At 36.1% G+C, this 16,954-nt stretch overlaps 3 protein-coding genes across 3 annotated transcripts in view; 2 read left to right on the plus strand and 1 right to left on the minus strand.

Annotated features, from left to right (window-relative positions):
• LOC135967013 (olfactory receptor 9G19-like) overlaps positions 1–16,954 on the minus strand; it is a 138,098-nt gene that overhangs the window by 60,404 nt on the left and 60,740 nt on the right. The window lies entirely within an intron of this gene.
• On the plus strand, positions 3,034–4,105 carry LOC102115014 (olfactory receptor 5M5-like). Its single transcript, XM_045372519.3, has one exon. The coding sequence runs from the start codon at positions 3,167–3,169 to the stop codon at positions 4,103–4,105; it is 939 nt and encodes a 312-aa protein (XP_045228454.3). The 5' UTR covers positions 3,034–3,166.
• Positions 12,135–15,248, plus strand: LOC102140676 (olfactory receptor 5M3-like). The gene has a single exon (XM_005578871.4). It carries the CDS (start codon positions 13,054–13,056, stop codon positions 13,984–13,986), a length of 933 nt encoding a protein of 310 aa, XP_005578928.3. The 5' UTR covers positions 12,135–13,053; the 3' UTR covers positions 13,987–15,248.

Below are 16,954 nucleotides of genomic sequence, written 5' to 3' on the forward strand. Positions count from 1 at the left end.
AGCTCCTTAGTCAGGACTAAAACCAAGATCTTGTACTGAAGAAGTTGCTCATCACCTGAGAGTTAAAAGAAGCCCTTGTGTCTTCCTTCTTGCCAATTAGGTTACAATTCATAGGCATTATTCTAGATTCTTGGCCCAGATTTTTTCATATTCTTTACAGTTAGGGCACTGATACCTTGGTTGGCTGGCTTTCTTCTTCCTCATCCATCTCTTACCTTTGTTAGAGTGCCTGTAACTATCATCTGTAACTCAAAGAAAACTCTAACTCAAGATCCTTATTTATTCATATATGTTTCCTGGGGCAGAATAAGGAGACAACAATATTAGATACATTGAATTTTAACATTTTGGAAACAATATCCATCATTACTCAACCAGTCAATGGAACTGAAGGAAGAGATAGACTTTCCTGGGAAAGTAAAATATTATAGAAGGAGAGCACCGCTCCGAGAATTACATGATTCCTCTTCTGATTCTTCTGCTTCTGAGTTGTAAGCTGGAACCAGAATGTCAAATTTTCTGAGACTGGTTACTCACTTAACTAAATTTATTTCCTCTATATTGTCCAGTGCTCCCCTTCTAGCATCCAGCACCATGTCTGGAACTTGAAAAATGCTCAATAATTATTTGCTATAAGCATGCATGCATACATAAATGCATGGTTGACAACGTATTACAAAGTGAATTAGTATTTTTTTAACTATAAAATTTCACCTTAATAAGAGTTTAACAATTGTAAGATCTCATACAATTTAATAGAAAATATTTGTCTGATATTCTTAGATTAGGTGAAAAATAAAGTGCTACTCTTATTGATTTCCTGAGCCTGCTCGGAAGAGATAAGTTTTATCAGCCTCTGACAAGTTCTCCATTAATGACATTTGCTCATGTCTGAATTGCCCCATGGAAAAAAAATTAGATGTAAATTTCATTTTATGCAATTGTCGGTATACTGAAATTGTTAATCAAAATTTGGAGACAGATTAACACGTGTGATATTTTAACTTAATTTGATATTCTATATATTTACAATAATTTGTGATAAATTCAGTAAATGCATATCTATATAAATTACAAGCTACAAAATATAATGAATACACATTAAACCACTCCCTAGAATTATAAGTAATTTCTGTGCATTGTTTAAAGTAAATATGCCATTTAATAATTTTCCCATTTAAATAATCTATAATCCATTAATCCAACAGTAAATACTAAAACAGTCCATCTTTCCAACTCCAATCTGAAACGTCACCTTTGTTATATGTCACATCACCTATATACATACAGCCATTCCTGGACTTTCTATTCTGGAACATAAAAGTGTGGTTTTTTTTCCCATTTCATGTCAATAACACACTGTCCTGAATACTGGTTTTATAGTAAATCTTGATATCTACTAAGCAACTGCTTATTGTCCTGGGAGATATTGACTCTTCCTATTATTTTATACTTCCATATAAATATTAGAATCAACTATTCCACAAGAATTGTGATTGAATTTTGATTGGAATTTATTTGACTCTATGGATCATTTAGGAAAGATTGATCTTTTTATGCTATTGAATCCTTCCCTCAGTGAACAAAGAATCTCACTCCATTTTTAACACTCTTTCTTTTCTTTCCCTTCCTCCCTCCCTCCCTCCCTTCCTTCCCTCCTTCCCTCCCTCCCTTCCTTTCTTGTTTTCTTTTCTTTCTTCTGATGAAGTCTCAGCTCTCTCTGTCACCCAGACTGGAGTGCAGTGGCATGATCTCAGCCCACTACAACCTCTGCCTCCTGTGTTCAAGTGATTCTCCTGCCTCAACCTCCTCAGTAGCTGGGGTTACAGGTGCACATCACCATACCTGGCTGATTTTTTGTATTTTTAGTAGAGACGGGTTTTCACCATGTTGGACAGGCTGGTCTTGAACTCATGACCAGAAGTGATCAACACGTCTTGGCCTCCCAAAGTGCTGGGATTGCAGGCATGAGCTACCACATCCGGCCCATTTTTAAGGCTTTTTAATGTTGTGTGGCAATGGCATCAAAGTAGATCAGATAATTTATTCTGGGCATATTAGCAGCGAGTAAGTACAGATTGAGAACCAGAAAACATTTTTTTAAATCATCTTAGGGTGATTAAGTTAATTCCTTTTATCCTAATGACTAACTTATACATCAGGGTTAACATAATGGAGGAATGGGAAATACACTGATATAGAACTTCTTTATACAGCAATATAAAAGAGCATGTGAGCCAAGCAGAGGACTATAATGTTGGCTCTGTGCAGCATGAATTTAGTAAAATAGTGAGAAATTAAAATACAGGAACAAATTAAAACATAGATTGATACCTCAAAGATACATATAAAATTTCATATAGAATTGAGATATTGATGAAGGAGCATAAATACACTTGTTTAACCCAACAGACAGGCTAAATTGTGGTGTGAAAATTGGACAAAATGCTTATAAACACATGATATCAATGTTTAAGACTCAAACGAAAGGCTTTATTTACACGAGTTCCCAAAAACTAATTTATAACACAAAGCACCAGCATCCACATCACCACCAAAAGCACTACTACCAAAAACAACAAAATATATAAATACATGTTTTTAGGTTCAAGACAGTAAATCAAACTTGGTGAGATATATAGTATATTAGCAGATCACCCAATGGGGATGTATGAGATAAGCGTCTGAGTGGGATTAGTCACTTCATCTCTCTAGGATTCAGTTTCTCAGTCTTCAGAATGAAGAACTTTGCCTGGGTTATCCTCAAAGTCCTTTCCACCTCTTATGTAGCTTTGTATGTATATGAAAGCAGGTCAGTAGAAGTTCTAAGCATTTCAAAATCTCTATTACAATTTAATCTTTAACATATAAGTTATCTAGATTTTTAAAAGAAATTTCCCAAAGTATAGGGATACTCCCATTTATAATTTTGCATTAAGCCTCCAACTTAATTGCACACTGTGATTACAAGTTCAGCCTCAATGGAAGCCACTTGTTGCAAATGTTTAGACTTGCTTCATAGTATAACTGTTCATCTTCAGTTACAGAACTGCTACTGAGATAACATAATTAAAACATGATATTTAACTAGGGTTTTAGTGATTTTAAAAAAGTTTCTATTTCTCCTTAGATAATCAGACCAATGCCTCCCATATGAGACAAAGAAATGTCCAGAAGAAACTATACTGAAGTGACAGAATTTGTTCTCTTGGGTCTAACAAGCCGTCCAGAGCTGCAAGTTGCTTTCTTTGCACTGTTCCTTTTTGTCTACATAGTCACTGTGGTAGGAAACCTGGGGATGATTATTTTAATCAAAGTTGATTCTCGACTTCACACTCCCATGTACTTTTTTCTCTCCAGTTTGTCCATTCTAGATCTGTGTTTCTCCACAAATGTCACTCCCAAAATGCTAGAGAATTTCTTTTCGGAGAAGACGACTATTTCCTATGCAGGTTGTTTGGTGCAGTGCTATGTTGTCATTGCTGTGGTCCTTACAGAGCACTGCATGTTGGCAGTCATGGCATATGACCGCTATGTGGCCATCTGTAATCCATTGCTCTACAGTAGCAAAATGTCCCAAGGTGTTTGTGTCCGCCTGGTCATTGTCCCTTATGTCTATGGTTTTCTTCTCAGTGTGATGGAAACCTTAAGGACCTACAACCTCTCCTTCTGTGGTGCTAATGAAATCAACCATTTCTACTGTGCTGATCCTCCTCTTATCAAACTGGCATGCTCTGACACATACAGTAAGGAGCTGTCCATGTACATAGTAGCTGGCTATAGCAACGTCCAGTCCCTTCTCATCATTCTCACATCCTACATGTTCATCCTTGTCACTATCCTCAGAAGCCGTTCTGCAGAGGGAAGGAAAAAAGCTTTTTCCACATGTGGCTCCTACCTGACAGTTGTCACAATCTTCTATGGAACCCTCTTCTGCATACATTTGAGACGCCCCACAGAGGAGTCCGTGGAGCAGGGGAAAATGGTGGCTGTGTTTTACACCACAGTGATACCCATGCTGAACCCCATGATCTATGGCCTCAGGAACAAGGACGTGAAACAGGCATTTAAAAAAGCAATAGGAAAACAAACATTGGGAGAATAAAAATGCTAAGCCATCGTTAAAAATTTGTGAAGTAATGAGATATAGTATCATTGGGTTAGATTTCACATTTTAGGCTAAATTTGCACAATTCATTTCTGATTTTCTGTGAGGTAGCTGACTGAGTTAAGCTTCCTGAAACTAGTGGGTTGAAATGGGAAGAGCAGAAGATTCCATTTAGGCTTGCGCGGTGGCTCATGCCTGTAATTCTCAGCACTTTGGGAGACTGAGGTGGGCGGATCACAAGGTCAAGAGATCGAGACCATCCTAGTCAACATGGTAAAGCCCCGTCTCTACTAAAAATACAAAAATTAGCCGGGTGTGGTGATGGTTGCTTGTAATCCCAGCTACTTGGGAGGCAGAGGCAGGAGAATCACTTGAACCCGGGAGGCAGAGGTTGCAGTGAGCCGAGATAGAGCCACTGCACTCCAGCCTGGCAAAAGAACAAGATGCCGTCTAAAAAAAAAAAAAAGATGCAAAACTGAATTTTTGCCTTATTTTGTTTTGATAACAGTCATTCCACTAAAGTTATTTTTATAAATCATGATGCTTAGGTTTAGTTGTATTTAAATGTCAACATGAGCAGGGAAGCTCACCCCAGTGCAAGTAAATTACTATATTCTTACTTTCCTTCCATTTCACTTATCATTATACCATGAAGGATTCTAATATGGTCTCAGCCAAATTACAATATTCCTTCATCTTTAGAGGTTGCTAGAGAGGGATCAACATTGCTGATGTTAAATCAACTATCAGCAAGTGTGTGCTAAAATTTTCTTATTTAGTTTCTCCATTGATTAACACTATATCTTACGATGTCTTTTTTTTTTTTTTTTTTTTTTTTTTTGAGATGGGTGGGATCTCCCTCTGTCACCCAAGCTGGAGTGCAGTGACGTGATCTCAGCTCACTGCAGCCTCCACCTCCCAGGCTCAAGCAACCCTTCCCCCTCAACCTCCCAAGTAGCTGAGACCATAGGATCATGCCACCACACCTGGCAAATTTCTGTGTATTTTTGGTAGATACAGGATTTCAATACATTGCCCAGGCTGCTCTTGAACTTCTGAGCTCAAGCAATGTGCCTGCTTCAGCCTCAAAAAGTGGTTGGGATTACAGGCATGAGCCACCATACCCGACCATCTTAAAATGTTTTAGCAGCAAAGGCAAATACACCATTATAATCTGTGTCAAAAGACAGGACTTGTGGTCTTCATGGATCATTGTCATAAGGAAATTCCTCATAAGTGTGAAGCCATGGTGTCAAAAAACTCCAGTCCGGCCAGTCACAGTGACTCATGCCTGTATCCCAGCACTTTAGGAGGCTAAGGTGGAAGGATCACCTGAGCTCAGGAGTTTGAGGTTGGAGTGAGGTGTGACTATGCCACTCAGCCACTCACTTCAGTCTTTCTAGAGAAAGACCCTGTCTCTGAAAAAATAAAATAAAATAAAATCCAAGTATCAGGAAAGAGTTGGAATCAGGTTACTTGGCTGTTTACCCAATCATCTAAAGATGCTTCTCAGCCTGATGAATAGTTTGAGGACCTAGAACTCCCCTTCTGTGGTGCTAATGAAAGCACATTATCCAACCACCTAAAGATTGGAAACAGAAACAAAACTGTTAGGGGTCACAAGCTGAATTACTGCATAGCAGGAGAAGCAATACCTAGCAAAGATGTGCCTGATATCCTAAGTACTGACCAAGCCTGATGGTGTTTCTTCTCACATCTAACCCTACTTTAAAAGTTAAAGGAATGGATAAGGCAGTAATTTAAATACAATGACTATCATCATTTTGTTATATTGATGTTAACCAATAATATCTAACCATTAGTTCAATAAAGACATCTTTGGATTGAAAATAATTTTGCCAGTAGAGGTACAGTTTATCGTGTTAATTGTTATGCTTAGGAAAAAAGGGAATATGATCTTCAGAGACCCGTGAGCATTTATTAAAATCTTATTGACTGATAAGATGGCCCACACAGCCTTATGTTCTAGACCATAATTCTATTGAGTCAATGTTAGTTAATATTCCATGATCATATATATCTGAAAGAAAATTGAACTGTTTTACCTTCAACACACTCACACACACTTTTATGTGTGTGTGTGTGCGCGTGTGTATTTTCCACAAAGCAATTCTCCAATTCTCTGTGGATACCAACTTCTCCTACAATTCAATTCAATTCTGACACTATCTACCTGGCATTTGCCTCAGATCACACAGGCTCACCCCACAATATTCCTTTGCCCCGCATCCCCTAGCCACTTCAGACACTGATGGCAAGTTTGTGATCCAGCGTTGCATGATAGCTCCAAAATGCTCTATGTTATTTGAATAAAAAATAGAGTATAAAATTGGAAAAAAAAAATTTGCCAGGTAGGGTGACTCATCCCTATAATCCTAGCACTTTGGAAGGCCAAGGCAGGAGGATCGCTGAATTCAGGAGTTTGAGATCAGCCTGTGCAATACAGTGAGATGTTGTCTGCACAAAAACAAACAAACAAAAAACTAGTTGGGAGTGGTGGTACACGTCTGTAGTTGCAGCTACCTGGGAGGCTGGGGTGGGAGAATTCCTTGAGACTGAGAGATTGAAGCTACAGTGAGCCTATATTGTGCATCTGCACTTCAGCCTGGGAAACAAAGAGAGACCCCATCCCAAAAATAAAAAATAAATTAATAAAATTTGGGAAAAATTAAGAGGTCTCAAAGTTTGGAATACAGAAAACTCAGCAGTGATCAAATAAGAATAAGAATGCATCACTAGAATATAAAATCCATGAGCATAGACACAAGTTTTTGAACTATGTTTCCAGGCACACAGTGAATGCATAAATGAATAAATAAATGAATACTGATATCTATAGATGATGACATCAAGATCAAGAACTGCGTTTTTTCACCAGGTGCAGTGACTCATACCTGTAATACCAGCACTTTGGGAGGCTGAGGCAGGAGCCCCCGAGTTTGAGACTAGCCTAGGCAACATAGCAAGACCTCATCTCTACAAAAAGTACAAAAAAATTCGCTGGGCATAGTGGCATCAGCTTGTAGTTCCAGTTACCGGGAGGCTGAAGTGGGAGGATGGCTTGAGCCCAGGAGGTTGAGGCTGCAGTGAGCCAAGATTGTACCACTGCACTTCAGCCTGGGTGACAGAGCAAGACCCTATCTCAGAAACCACCACCACCACCACCACCACCACGACAACTAACAATTGTTTTTCAATGCTTTGGAGTATATTCATCTGCTAGCACTCAGATGCAGCCTGAGGAAAGCAGTAAGAGAAACCAATCAAGTTAGTATTTTCCAACGTGAAAAATAGAACCTCTCTCTCTCTCTCTCCCCCTTCTCTCTCTCTTTCTATATATATACACACACACACACATATATATACACACATATACATATATATATTTTTGTTGTTGTTGTTTTTTTTTTTTTTTTTTTTTTTAAATTTATTTATTATTATTATACTTTAAGTTGTAGGGTACATGTGCATAACGTGCAGGTTTGTTACATATGTATACTTGTGCCATGTTGCTGTACTGCACCCATCAACTCGTCATTTACATCAGGTATAACTCCCAATGCAATCCCTCCCCCCTCCCCCCTCCCCATGATAGGCCCCCGTGTGTGATGTTCCCCTTCCTGAGTCCGAGTGATCTCACTGTTCAGTTCCCACCTATGAGTGAGAACATGCGGTGTTTGGTTTTCTGTTCTTGCGATAGTTTGCTAAGAATGATGGATTCCAGCTGCATCCAAGTCCCTACAAAGGACTCAAACTCATCCTTTTTTATGGCTGCATAGTATTCCATGGTGTATATGTGCCACATTTTCTTAATCCAATCTGTCACTGATGGACATTTGGGTTGATTCCAAGTCTTTGCTATTGTGAATAGTGCTGCAATAAACATACGTGTGCATGTGTCTTTATAGCAGCATAATTTATAATCCTTTGGGTATATACCCAGTAATGGGATGGCTGGGTCATATGGAACATACCATGCTCATGGATAGGAAGAATCAATATCGTGAAAATGGCCATACTGCCCAAGGTTATTTATAGATTCAATGCCATCCCCATCAAGCTACCAATGAGTTTCTTCACAGAATTGGAAAAAACTGCTTTAAAGTTCATATGGAACCAAAAAAGAGCCCGCATCTCCAAGACAATCCTAAGTCAAAAGAACAAAGCTGGAGGCATCACGCTACCTGACTTCAAACTATACTACAAGGCTACAGTAACCAAAACAGCATGGTACTGGTACCAAAACAGAGATATAGACCAATGGAACAGAACAGAGTCCTCAGAAATAATACCACACATCTACAGCCATCTGATCTTTGTTGTTGTTGTTGTTGTTTGTTTTTGTTTTGAGACAGAGTCTCGCTCTGTCGCCCAGGCTGGAATGCAGTGGCGCAGTCTCGGCTCACTGCAAGCTCTGCCTCCCGGGTTCATGCCATTCTCCTGCCTCAGCCTCCGGAGTAGCTGGGACTACAGGCGCCCACCACCATGCCCAGCTAATTTTTTGTGGAACCTCAAAATATTAATCAAGCTCAATTAGAGAAATAGAGTTGCATGCTTTATGACATAGAGATTGTGAACTGAAAGTATATCCACTACATTTTCTAACAATTATCTTTGTCAATATAAATTTAAATCATATTTATTAAGCACATTAATTTATTTTTCTCTCCTAAATTGGTGGAAACTATAAACATGAAGAAAATAGCGATTAGAAATCAGTTTTATCAATGAAAACAATACATCAAGGAATATATTTTTAAATATTAAAAAGAACAAAACAACATAAACAACAATGGGAAATGATCAACCCTAACCTTGGAATTAAGTTGGTTTTAGAGAATTATATTTCTCGTTTCAGAAAGGAGAAGCCCATTTAGGGTTCATCAATGACTATTCATAGGAAATGTATCCTCCTTTATTCTCTCATTTTTTACTAACTTTCTTACTCAAAAAGGGAAGAAACTTTCTTCATTAATACAGAAAAAGTGCTAGTGTGCCTATTGTGAAGTATAAGTTATTCCAAATATATTTTGTGACTGATGTGATATTGACATGATTCTTATCACATGGGAAAACAAGACCATTTTTCCCCTCCAAACAAATGCAATACAGTCCCTAGGATACATAGAAAACATTTTAAACAGGAAGAAAGCAAAACCTCAAATTTTTCAAGCCCTTGTTTTTAAAAGGTCTAGTTCTGTTTAGAGACATTTTGCTCTTGAGATTCACTTTACATTACAGATGATGCAATAGGTGACATTTTAATTACTTCAGGGTTCTATCTGTATTCCCCACCGAGAAAGCCCCATAGTGGTTAATCCGACGCTTATAAATCCTTCTGAATTATTCATTGATCATGGCAGATGGGATGCCTCCAAGAAGATTTTTTTCTTATGCACAGGTAGGTATATGCACAGGGAAAATCAATGTGTTTTTATAAAATCTGTCTAAAGTGTCAATTCTCTAAGCTGTCCTCATTCCTAACAGGAAGGTTTCTTATTCTATGGAAGGTGCGTAGGAAGTGGAATTAGAAAGACTCGTCTGTGGCAATAGAAGTTAGATGTGGATGGTGCTTTGGACTCGAAGCCCCCAGTGCAAGAGCTATAATTCAATTAGTGAAAGAAATCTATATTACTTTACCTGAACAACAGAAATCCTTCTCATCAAGTGTCACTAAGTGGTAACCCAAAAAATAATGGTTTCTGTTTCATTTACTGAAGGTATTGTCTTGGTAATACAAGTGATATCAATTTCTCTATTTCTTTGTGTCTCTGTCTCTCTCTCATACACGTGTACAGAGTCATTGAATCAAACTTTTATGCAGGATGAGCATCTATACAGTATCAACAATATGTTTGCAAACTCAATTATTGACATAGAAGCCTTCTTGTCCACAGACATTAATAAATGATTCTACATTACTTAGAAACCATTAGGTCCTTTTTTCGTTCTTCTTTCTCCATCATAACTGGCTGGAGCTTCACATGGACACAGCCTGAGAGAACTAGTCAGCTCTGTGTGTCATCCCCTATAATTCCCTGCCTTGTTACAGGTAGCACTTTGACGATGCCTGTAAGTCCTTTGCAGTTTATATAAACGGGCTCTGACACTTCCTAGGGTGACCAACCTTCTTGGTATGCCTAAGATCATGGGGTTTACCAAGATGCAAATCTTACATTCCTAAACTAGGAAGTTTGGAGACAAACTGAGTGGCAGTTGTTCACCCTACTTATATCTCACCACAACTGGTGGTAAACTTCGATGGATTTCATGAGAGGGTCAGCAGTTTGAATCTCATTCTGTTCCCCAACTTAAATTTGTCATTAAATGTCTATTCAGATTTGAAGCCTTCTTGGAGACTCAACTCATTTGGCTTGACTTTACTTATTGATATACTCAGCACTTAGATGCTTGAAGACCAATATCATTTACTTTTTTCTTGTATTTTCTCCTTCTGAATACATGACACACTAACATAAGGTACTCAAAAAACAAGGCCAGAGAATGTTAGAAACTAAAAGCCAAAGTCTTTTTCTAGGTATTTCTACCGAAGCCATTTCCATTTTGAAAAAACAAACAAACCAAAAAAATTCAACTTCCAAGAACATTTGAGATTCATATTAAACGTTTTTACTCATATTATCCTGAATATTATGTTTATAGTAATTCAAGGAACACACAATTCTAATATGAGTTTTTTATGTGTAACTCTCTTAACCCTTGAAGTTCAGAGTCTTCTTCACACAAGTGCATGACTTTCTTAACCATTATTGGACACTCAAATTGTGAAGTGAAATGAAATATTCTTCACAAAAACTCTGAGAAACACAACAGGTTTCTTATGGCTCTTCTTTGGTCACATGATGATTAAGGAAAAACAAAAGTGTTAACTATTTTTTTTTCTAAAGGCATAAAAGAGAATGGCAAAATAAAATTGGGATTTTAGCAGATTTATATAGAATGCTTAGTATTAGTGAAAGTCAGTGGGTTTAACCTACATGATAATTTTTACAAATAAGAAAATCGGAGCAAAAATGTTAAAAAAATATAACTGAGTAAGAACTACAACACACAGCTTGGCATTTTCCTCAGTTTACCCTTTTATGTACATTATCTTTGTTAATTGTCATAACAACTCCTTAAGGCACACTCTTTCATTATCCCTATTTCCCCATGAGGAAACTGAAGCACAGGGGTTAGGTCTAAGGTCACATGCACACCTAGTAGGTAGCAGAGTAGCAGAGGTTGGAATTAAACCCAAGAACCTCTAGCCATTTTGATACTAATAAAATGTTTCAATTTTGTTAATATATAATATCTAAAACAACAAATGGATCACCTGAATCATTATTTTTTACTCTTTCTCAGCTCAACATCAATGGAGACCACCTGGGAAGTGATAATCATATTTTTCTAACTTGCTTTTAGGTAGCAAATATAGGGTAGTTTTATAGAAAAAAATGACTGGTTATGCATCCTCTTGGCCCATGAATACATGCAGCATATGTAGAAAATTGCTGCTTGTAAATTAGCTCAAGATATTTAAACTAGAGTATAAGAATATGCTAGAAGGTACCCAGAATCTAGATGGCTGTCTTAAACCAATGCAGTCAAAAACCAAAAACACCTTTACTCCTAACGTCTTAACAAATGTCTCTAGCTTGGTGGTACATTTTACACACTTTTTATTAATTAAGCTTATATACTTAGAGAAGAATAATGTAGTTCTTCACCCAGTATTTTATTCACCTTATCTTACTCACCCTTCTAAGACAGAGAGAAAAGAAGAGACTAGCATAGAATTTGTTAGTGCTTTAGAACCAAGAGAGGATAAGATTCTAAAGAAGAGATGATGCTTGAGTTCACGCTTATCAGACTTGTTTACAATGGGGATATGGCTGGCAATGATTTAATTTTTTAAGGTTGATTTAAATAAAATTAATAATTGCCTAATTAACTAAGAAACTATTCTCTTTTGATATGTGTAGTGAGTTTATGTTAATGCATGTATACAGTTTTTATTAAGTCATTTTTTTCTAAGTAACATTTAAATTTTGCAGGATGATTAAATGAAGGTACCATTTAACTTACTAATTATGGAATAGTATATTTTTTTTGCATGTAGCTTTAAATAAAGTTCTAATATGTGATAGATCATCTAAGCTCTACAAATATAGTGAATAAGTAAAATGTTAGCCCTTTTTAAAGTTAGGGCCAGTGTTAAAAGGTTTTTGTCTTTCCAGAATATGGCAAAAATAAAAATTGTGCTTCTGAAATCTCTATTTTTAGGCATGCAAAAACTAGACATGATAAGTTAAATTGCTATGTTTCTGTATTATTTTACCACTTTCTGATGTAAAATCTTGCATATATATGGCTGGGCGTGGTGGTTCACACCTGTAATCCCAGCACTTTGGGAGGCCGAGGCGGGCGGATCACGAGATCAGGAGATCGACACCATCCTGGCTAACACGGTGAAACCTCATTTCTACTAAAAATACAAAACATTAGCCTGGCATGGTAATGGGCGCCTGTAGTCCCAGCTACTCGGGTGGCTGAGGCAGGAGAATGGCATGAACCCAGGAGGCGGAGTTTGCAGTGAGCTGAGATCGCACCACTGCACTGCAGCCTGGGAGACAGAGTGCGACTCCCTCTCAAAAAAAAAAAAAAAAAAAAAAAAAAAAAAAATCGTGCATGTATGTGTATGTATATGTATGTGTGTATATATATATATAGCAGAAACACTGCTGAGAAAAGATGTATGAGAAAGGAGAGAAGAGAGATATAAGGAAAAATAGCAAAGATATTGAAAGCAAATGAGTTAGAAAAATACAAATGTAGAATAATATTCCGTGTGTGTATTTACCTATTTATATTTGTTTTATTAGATAAAATGCATCTATCTCTGGATCAGATTTAAGAAAATGCTCAATTTCACTGATGTAACAGAATTCATTCTTTTGGGATTAACTAGTCGTCCTGAATTACAGCAACTTTTCTTTGTGATTTTCCTGCTGGTCTACTTTATCACCCTGGTTGGGAACATTGGCATGATCATATTAATCAGGGTCAGTCCCCAGCTCAACAGCCCCATGTACTTTTTCCTTGGTCACCTGTCTTTTGCAGATGTGTGGTTCTCCTCTAACGTCACTCCTAAAATGTTGGAAAATTTGGTATCTGAGACCAAAACAATTTCCTATCCTGGATGTATAGTGCAGTGTTTTTTCTTCATTGCTTTTGTCCATGTAGAAGTCTTCATTCTTGCTGTGATGGCCTTTGATAGATACATGGCGATTGGAAATCCTCTACTTTATGGCAGCAGAATGTCAAGAACTGTCTGTATTCGACTGATTTCTTTCCCTTACATATACGGCTTCTTTATCAGTTTGATCTCAACACTGTGGACCCATGGTTTGTACTTCTGTGGGAACATCGAGATCAACCACTTCTACTGTGCAGACCCAGCTCTCATCAAAATGGCCTGTGCAGGGACTTTGATTAAAGAATACACTATGCGCACATTGGCAGGTCTCAACTTTTCTTATTCCTTATTGGTCATTATTATCTCCTACATTTTCATCCTCATTGCCATCTTAAGGATGCGTTCAGCAGAAGGGAGAAAGAAAGCTTTCTCCACGTGTGGGTCCCACTTGACAGCTGTCACCATATTTTATGGAACACTCTTCTTTATGTACCTTAGAAGCCCAACTGAGGAGTCTGTGGAGCAGGGGAAAATGGTGGCGGTTTTCTACACCACAGTCATTCCTATGTTGAACCCCATGATTTACAGTCTCAGGAACAAAGACGTAAAGGAGGCCATGAGCAAAGTGATGAGTAGAGCATTTTTAAATAAATAAGAACTTAAAATGTATTATGAGATTCTAGTTCATTAGAAGAGGTGGAAATTAACAAAGTTTTTAGACAATTTTGAAGAAATGTGTTATTTATATTTTCAGTAAGTACCAAATAATAGATAATTGAAAAAGGGATAATGGTGTCCAGATAAGAGAAGTATATAAGAAACAAGACCCTCTGGCTCACAAAATCTGAAATGGTGAAAACGTGTTGACAATACCATCTACAGTTTTTCCTTTCTACACAAAGTCATATTCATATTTTGTAACCGGGGAAGCTTTTTATGGTTCTTTAAAATTTCATAAGTCCATTCTTTCAATTATGTTTTCAAAACAACTGCAGTGTTCTCTATGTGTTTTTGTTTTTTTGTCTGTTTTTTGCCCCTAGAGTAAGTTTTGGCTCTAGATTATGTTACTATTGCAAAATATTTAAGTAGAATATGATTTCACCATTAATTATTGTTAAAATGGAAAACAACATTCCTGAGAATGGAATATATTATGTAGAATATACTATAAAGTCTAAGCAACATTAATTATTGTATACTGCCTGAGTGTTCATTTTCAAGTGTATACTAATACATTAAATAAAATTCCGTTATAAATGACTTAATATTCTCTGATATCCATTTGAGATCTTACGTATATCTTACCATTTTAAACGACAATCAGAAAGTGATGACACAATCCTACTGGTGTTTTGGAATGTAGAAGGTGCTCCTCTAAATATATTTCAGTAAATGACTTTTGGAATATTTTGAACACTTATAGAGGTGTATTTACTTCTTTTTCCTTTGCATTTTGTTTTGTATTTTTGGGTTTGATGGTAGAAGAAACTAGCTGTCCCCCTTAGAAGTTCTAGTGCATTCATTTGCACTGTATCTGACTTTAAAATTAATAAATCATAATTTATGTGCAGCAGGTGCCTTATCCTTTGCTATTTTACCATAAAGTCCTCAGATTTTGTATATATTTTCAATGTCAATCCATTGCTCCATAAGGTAGAGTTCTTGCTTGAAAGTGGCTGTCTGTCAAAAATGACATTTCCCACCACTACTACAGTGTGACTAGTTCTCACAAATGGCATGGATGTGTGAGTTTTACATGAAAAACTTCTAGACTAAGGTGTTTAAAAAATGTAGATGGCTTCCCCATTCTTTCTCCAACACCTGACAGCTGGATATTGATGCTCAAGGTGACCGTGTAAACTATATATTGTAGAGGACAGTAGGCTCGGCAACTTAACACCCTGAAAGACAGTGTGGAACAGAACTCCCTACTATGATCTGGAATACCTGTTTGTGAATTTCATGGGGGAGAAATAAAATTCATGATATTGTATGCTTTCATCCTTTCTTATTCTTGTTAACTACATTAGCTAGTAATTTGCTGATATGCTTACATGCCCAAATTCCCGATCCTCAAGAACTAAATCTTTGATTTTGTTTTAATAATCTCTATGGTTTTCTGTAGCAATTTCTGATTTTAGGGTTACGAATACCATTTTTTAACTGTTTTTAGGTTTTTTTTTTTATACCATTTCTCTAAAATGCCCGATAGATTACATTCTTATTTCTGTGACTTATGCCTATGGATTCTGTGTCTCATACGCACACAAGTCAGAATTGAAGACTAACGGTCAAAAAACAACTCTATGCCAAGTAATCACAATCACAAACCACACAAAAACACAAACATGCCTCTCATATATGTACCTATTACTGTGATAAAGCACATATACATCCATAAAGTATATAGTGGTATATGTATATGAGTATATTTTATACATACATGTATTATGTATGCATATAAAATTACTATATATAATATAACAATATAATAAACTATATATCTATAATAATATATATAATAAACTGTACTATAGCACCTATGGTGGTATAATACATATGAACTGTATCTATATTACCTATATAATGAACTATACATCTATATTATATACAGTGATATATGTATGTTATATATTTATATAACGTGTATATGTATATATACATATATATGTATTTGCATATATATGTGTATATAGAACACTGTATATGTGTATGTATTATGCATGTGTATAATACATATGTATATATGTATATGCATATAGTATATATGAAAATAATTGTATCCATATATGAAACCACAGTATATAATTAGATACATATAATATACAATGATATATATTATGTATTATATATACCACATATTACATATACCACTGTATAATACACATATATTGTACATATGTATATTATATATTATACATTATATGCATATATTTATATGCAGTGGTATGATGTATACAATGTATATAATCATATACATATAGAATACCATGGTATATAATTATATGCATACATTTCACTACTGTATATAATTATATACATATATAAAATATATACATATGTTATACCGCTGTATTATTATATACCACTGTATTTAATCATATACATATAATATATACATGTATTTATATACAAATATACACATGTATTTATATACAGTGGCATATATGTATATAGTACATACATATATACAATATATTTGTATATGTATATAATTATATACAATAGGATATTATATCTATGTACATAATTTTGAGAAAACCCCACACACATAACAGTTGGCTCTTTCTCTACAGATGTACTTCCCATAGTATCATTTCTAAGAGAAAATTCTTAGTTTCTCCTTGCCTTCTAAGTCAAGCAGTTAAGGGAGGCTTCTCATGTTGACTTTCCCCAGTTTCTCTTTCATCAGGTCGAAGGTGTTTACTATTCCCACATATAGCATGCACTTTTCAACTCTGCATTCACATTGGGAATATTTCTCTTCATTCTCAGGTTGGTGAAAAATGTATCTATCTGGAATTGTCAGATGGAGCTTGCAATGGAGATTTTATTTTCTTTTACGATTTATAGGAATGCATTCATGATTTTATCTACGTTATGTGTGTATGTGTTGAGATACA

Source organism: Macaca fascicularis, chromosome 14 (genome assembly GCF_037993035.2).
Source record: "Macaca fascicularis isolate 582-1 chromosome 14, T2T-MFA8v1.1".
NCBI lineage: Eukaryota > Metazoa > Chordata > Mammalia > Primates > Cercopithecidae > Macaca > Macaca fascicularis.